The 6,008-nt window shown below is 40.6% G+C and overlaps 1 protein-coding gene across 1 annotated transcript; it reads right to left on the bottom strand.

The window, feature by feature from the left end:
- Positions 1-2,262: 2,262 nt before the first annotated feature.
- On the bottom strand, positions 2,263-4,757 carry LOC116267124 (uncharacterized). Its single transcript, XM_031648707.2, has 2 exons — positions 4,694-4,757; positions 2,263-2,493 (listed from the first exon to the last, which is right to left on the bottom strand). The coding sequence occupies exons 1-2, from the start codon at positions 4,755-4,757 to the stop codon at positions 2,273-2,275; spliced, it is 285 nt and encodes a 94-aa protein (XP_031504567.1). The 3' UTR covers positions 2,263-2,272.
- Positions 4,758-6,008: the final 1,251 nt, after the last annotated feature.

Consider the following 6,008-nt stretch of genomic DNA (forward strand, 5'->3'; position numbering starts at 1 on the left):
ACACACACACGCACAAAATAACCTATTCTAACTGCATTTGCATTGCAAGGCTCGACAGGATCTGCGAACAAAGTGCGGTGACGTCTGAGGTTTCAACAGTTCAAAGGCAGGTCATATTTTCGAAAACTTTCAAGCGTAAATATAAATTTTAATATGGTTAATGGCAAAAGTGCTGCGGATATTTTCTCATTGTGTTTAGATCAAAACTTGAGTGTTTTCACCACATCATATTTAAAGCAAAACCTGTTGAAGCGATTCATCCTATAATATTTTGATGGCAGCCCACACCTGCCTCCTGCTCACATGTTATGTTTTCGAAAACTTTCAAGCGTAAATATAATTTTTTTCATATGGTTAATGGTCAAAATGCTGCGGAGCCAATTTAAATCAAAACTTGGGTGTTTTCACCGCAGCATATTTAAAGCAAACCCTAATGAAGCGATTCATCCTATAATATTTTGATGGCAGCCAACACCTGCCTCCTGCTCACATGTTATGTTTTCGGAAACTTTCAAGCGTAAATATAAATTTTATTACGGTTAATAGCGAAAGGTCTACTGAGATTTTCACATTGTGTTTAAATCAAAACTTGTGTGTTTTCACCACGGTGAAGCGATTCACCCTATAATATTTTGATGGCAGCCCACGCCTGCCTCCTCCTGCTACTGCGATTCTCAACAACAGAAGGATAGTAAACCTTAAAAATATGTAAATTCCTCTCGTTTCCCAAGACAACTTATTTCTTTTTCGGAGCCAATTTGTTGCGTTTGTGGATAATAATGATTTAAATATCAGAGCCTTTCAAGGTAAACCCGAACAAGAGATGGACATTCAGATGCCGGCAACCCTTTGTTAGGTGGGTGGGGTAGTCCGAAGCCTTGTATTTACATGAGTATCTCTGTTTCATGGCATCTTTTCCTTAAAGCCTGACTGGTGCATACTCTCCTGCTGACGAAAGAGGAATGTCTTGAGGAACGGATGGATGTCTTGCCGTTCTATGAGGAGGGGCAGCCAGCGGCAGGAACTAATTGATTCAAGCTGCAAAATCTGAACATCATTGGCTGCATGGTTAAAACTACAGTGTTGAACTATGTCAATTGTAGGTCCAGTCATCTTTCTGAGTCAACGGTGACTCATTCGAATTAACAGCATATTGCTTCCTGGTCCAATCAAAGGAGGAAGCGTTAATAATAGTCTCCTCAGTGGTCTAGGGCATACTACATCTCGTTATTGTTGGCTGTCTTTTGTTTTTCTTTGTTTCTTGATGCTGCAGTAGGTTGGGATTATTCTGAGTGGTCGGAAATAGTCTGCCCTTATCCTTGAGGCATTGTACGCTTTTGTCATTAGTGGTTTAATCTCCATCCTTGTGGCTTATAACATAGTCATATGTCAGATCAAAAGAGCAGTTATAAACCCGTATTTGTAAATTATTCTGTTTGGAAGTTAGACATGTTTATTCCTGCTGTCCTTATTACAATGTCCATCCACCTAGATAAGGAGTTGGGCACAAGTTAAAAGAGGCCCAGTTATCCCTAAGGGGATTGGCATATCGGTCGGGGTGAGGCCAATAGGCAGCTGGTGCTCGTTTCAAATTCTCGTGGTGTCAATCTTTTATGCTACAAAAGAAGGGCTATCAACCTGAAAGTTGAAGCATTGTGAGGACGGTACTTCGAGACACCGAAAGCAGGCCTTTACCCTAATCACTCGACTTTTTGCCGGGTGGTAGAAAACTCCAACCACTCGGACAAGAGGTGAGTTACCACTTGGTTTTGGTTTTACCTTCAACACGAGATGCTAATCTCCCGAAAGCCCTCTTTGCCAGTGAAAAATGAGAATTTGTCTATTAAACATCAATATATTTTTTAATTTCTTTGTAACCTAAAACAGGGGCGGAGGTAGGTGTGGGCCATGTATGGATAACAGCTATTATATTAAAAATTTAATTACTAGTGCCTTTTGGCCAAAAATGTTGACTCCACCCCTGGCCTAAAGTGAGTAAAGACATTTCTTGCCCATAGCTGACTCAGAGATACATCTTCACCACGTCTGGGTTTGCTTTTGCATGGCCCTTGAGTTTGATTAGGAGCACAGGAGGAAGACAAATTGACCCAGATTAAGGCAAATATTTGAAAAACTTCCTTACATATATGAAATTAGATGGCATTATTGAGCACCGTAACTTAAACCAACCCTCGAATCAAACACATTTTTCCATCGGAGGGTACCTGACTATGCGAATCCAGACAGAAATCTAATGCCCGACAAAAATGGTTCATGCAGAAGCAGTTTTCTTTTGTTGGAATATGACAACAAAGATGGGAACAGTTGCCCCAATGGCGAAACAAGTCCAGACACCGAGTGACATCTTCAGCTTCTGGTGCTTCATCCTGTCGAGGTTGTACATGTGCTTCGCGTGCATATAGAATGGTTCTGAATCATGGCCATGCCCGCCTCCCATTCTCTTCACACTCGTCGAGTGCAATGCCTTGGACACTGGAAGACAAAAAGCTCTCCATGACTACAGCTTATTATATAACAATTCAATAGTGTAGAAATCAGAGACAATTAAAACGTGGATACAAACATGGACAGTTAAATTTATTGTCAAACAAAGTCAAATTGGCAGCTATTATAGATACTTGACTACATCACATTCACATAACATTATACAACAATATCCAAGAAAGAATAGCCTTAAATATAAGCGACATAACGAAATGATTCTCGCTGTATGAGCATAGAAATGAAGCTCCAACCACCAGAAAGGGCTTGAAGAGGAGGAATTCAGTTCTTTGTTATATCCATGTCATATGGTATACAAAGAACATTTGTTGCATAAGAGTTGTTCCAGGTCGAACCATGCCAAGCATTGGTCCAGTTCTAACCATATATATATAACTTTGAGTTAAAATCACAAGGAGCTCGCTAAAAATAAATTCTTGGAAATTCCTAGTAGTCTTCCGACTACAACTTCATATTGAGACAATCTTTTTATGGAAGCAAACACTAATATTTCTAATTTCAAATTGGTGGTACTGAAAATGTGTGCTCAGTCCGACTCAACATCTAAAGATCCATAATGGGAACTGGGTATTGAAGGCCATATACCTCCAGGTCAAGGCCAGATGTGTGGGCGCCAGAAAGAGTACTTCGAAGTAGAGGAGATGGTCGATAGATGTGGATGAAATACAAATGTTTTTCATCCCAGAAAGTAGCTATAAGGATATCAATAAGTTTCAGGCATGTGGATTTTATTTTTATATTTGTAAATATAAAACGTATATGCAGTCCCTTGGCAAAAGTTAGTTTGTCTGGCCCCAACTCAAAATATATAAAATTTTTGAAAAATGATATTTCAGCCCGTATTAAAAAAAATTTCTGGCTTCACCCCTGCTTCGATCCAAATGAAAATATGGTGTCTGTGCTCAACCAAAGTGCTTGGAAACTAGTGGGTAGAGTGTTGATAGTAGATCAATGGAGGCCAGGGATGTCCGGAAACTTGAGGCGACTAAAAAGACTCCAGCATGATCAGGCTTCAATAGACCTATGGATCGAGCTATGCTCAAATTTTTATTGAAGTGCCATGAAGCTCCAAGCCTCACAATGTGGTTCTTGTGATTATAGAAAACCAATTTGACTCAAAGGTTGTTTACGAGAACATCATGTTCTTTCGTTCAGTATGCAGATCAGCGTGACATCAAGATGGATCACATGTGAAGATCAATGCCAATAATAATTCCAACTAGGTGCCCTCATATAGACCTGCTGAAACAGGCATTCAATGAATGAAAAATACTCAAGTCAAAGATGGTTTTCACATCACAACCAATGAAGAAGAGTCGTCTACTCCAACAGATTCTCTATGCCGATGGAGGACTCTTGAGTTTGAGAGAGTGGATAAAGGAGAAGCTATTATGGAGCAGGAACATAGCATCCTGGAGAATTCTTATTGGCTGGAGAGGGATATGGCTGTTTTCGATAATCAGAAATTGGTGCATGAGAGGGTCTATAGCACTAACAGTTTGTATACTGACAAGGATGGAAGGAGGCAATGCAGTTACAAAGTGGAATTCAGAAGCATTCTCTCTCAGCGGCAAGGAGGAAAGGAGATCCAATTATGCCGACAATAGGATTTAAAAGGAGTACGAAAGTGAACCAAATAGAGCAGATCCATAAGAGGATGGAATCAGGTCCACAGAAAGGATGACAGTGCATGGAAGGAGATCACTTTTAATAATGCCTCCTTGGTTTTGGATAGGTCAAGTGAACCATTTATGGAGGTGTGCAAAGATTTGGTTAGTATTCCATTTACAGGCCGATGGGAGTCCAAATGCAAGGGCAATTGGTAGATAAGGCAAAGCAAAAGTTGAGGAAGGAGCAATTATTATGAGAATATAATCCAACAGGACTGGAAATGGATCTACAATGCTAAGGATGGTATTAGGAAAGATATGGTCAAGCATAGAAAGAGAAAGTTAAAACCAACTACCAGAGCAGGACGATTTCAGATATTGCACTCTAAAAAGAAGAAATACAGATCGGATTCATCAAATGCCAGAAACGAAATTTTATGTCTATCAAAAGCATAAATTAATTTCAGAAAGTAAAAAGAATAACGTATACAGTTTTCCTTTGCTGCCTTTGTTTGTGGTAAGGTTCACAAAATAAGAGATGAGACGTCAGAAAGAGATACCTGTCCTGGAGAGGTTGCCATGAGAACCGTTTAAGAGCTTCAAGCCACACCTGCTCAGAGCCATTTGCTTCGCACTTCGAAGGACCAATCTCTCTCTCTCTCCCTCTCCTCCCTTGATGGAAGTCTCCAGTAAATTGAGTAGGCTCGCTTTCCAGAAGACACGATGCTCAAGTCAAATCACACTTTCTCTTGAAATAGACTGACACGAGGACAGAGAGAAGAGAGAGAATCTCAACCGCCTAGGGGGATTCACTCTACCCACGGCCACCTCATGAAAATTCGTGGGTGGTGCTCGCACAAAAAATCCAAAGCATTCTATTGGCCTCTGTGAATAAGGATCGTGGGATTTCTGTTACTATATTTGGATATATATATATATATATATTGACTGGTCACAATTTTTTACAATAAAATATGCCCCAAATATCAATTAAAGTTATATTATATTTACATAATATATTTTATGACAACAAATTCTGATAAATCAAATGGTGTCACAAAATGCACTATTTACAGCAGTTTTTAGTATTATAATATAAAAAAACCAACAAAACATAGATGTTGGCCGGATGATATATATATATTGAGATAAGCTGGCTAAGACTATTTTCTGATGGAATCGTTTTTTTATATTTTATGATACTAAAAACTGTTGTAAATGATACATTATATGACACCATTGAATTGGTCACAATTTTTTGCTATAAAAAACACCATTTGTGACAGTTGTTAGCTTCACAAACTATGAAAAAGGCCATCTAGCATGGACGTTGGCTGCCCTGTTCTCTCCTTTTACGTTCTCTTTTTTTTTTTCTGTTTTTTTTTTTTTTTTGGTATTAGAAGCCATAAGAGGCGATCACCGATGGGGAAGGCGGTTGCCTCCCAATTCTGGCCTCTCGCTCCTTACCACTTGCCAGTGAGCTGCTGCATAGTATTCCACCAGCGAGTGGGAGGAAGCTGCGGGTCGCTGGAATGGAGGTGACGGCCTTCCCCCTCCTCAAAAGCATTTGCTGTCGGGCAACTTCTTTTTATTAGAGAGGCGGTCGCATCCCTCAATGCTATCGGGGTTGGCCCGGCAGGGCGTTGTAATTTTTTTTTGGGCAGGGAGGTTGCGGCCTCCTCTCCACGGCGGCGCTGGTGGTGCCCTGCTGGGGCAGGCAACGCTACGCCGGCACCACGGAGGACCCCTCCCGGGGTGCCTTGAGGGATTGGGGAGGTGCCTCCCGATGCGCGATTGTTATTTATTTATTTATTTTTGTGAATAACATGGGGCATCCCATCAAAAGGGTCTGAAGCTCCAAGGGTGTCATACCCC

This window comes from Nymphaea colorata, chromosome 13 (genome assembly GCF_008831285.2).
Source record: "Nymphaea colorata isolate Beijing-Zhang1983 chromosome 13, ASM883128v2, whole genome shotgun sequence".
NCBI classification, from domain to species: Eukaryota; Viridiplantae; Streptophyta; class Magnoliopsida; order Nymphaeales; family Nymphaeaceae; genus Nymphaea; species Nymphaea colorata.

Bases quoted from the DNA above. Each gene is read 5' to 3' on its own strand.
- LOC116267124 (XM_031648707.2), bottom strand. From the start codon at position 4,757: ATGGCTCTGAGCAGGTGTGGCTTGAAGCTCTTAAACGGTTCTCATGGC. The intron at 2,494-4,693 runs GTATCTCTTTCT...TTTGTCTTCCAG, and splicing joins TGGCAACCTCTCCAGGACAG to TGTCCAAGGCATTGCACTCG.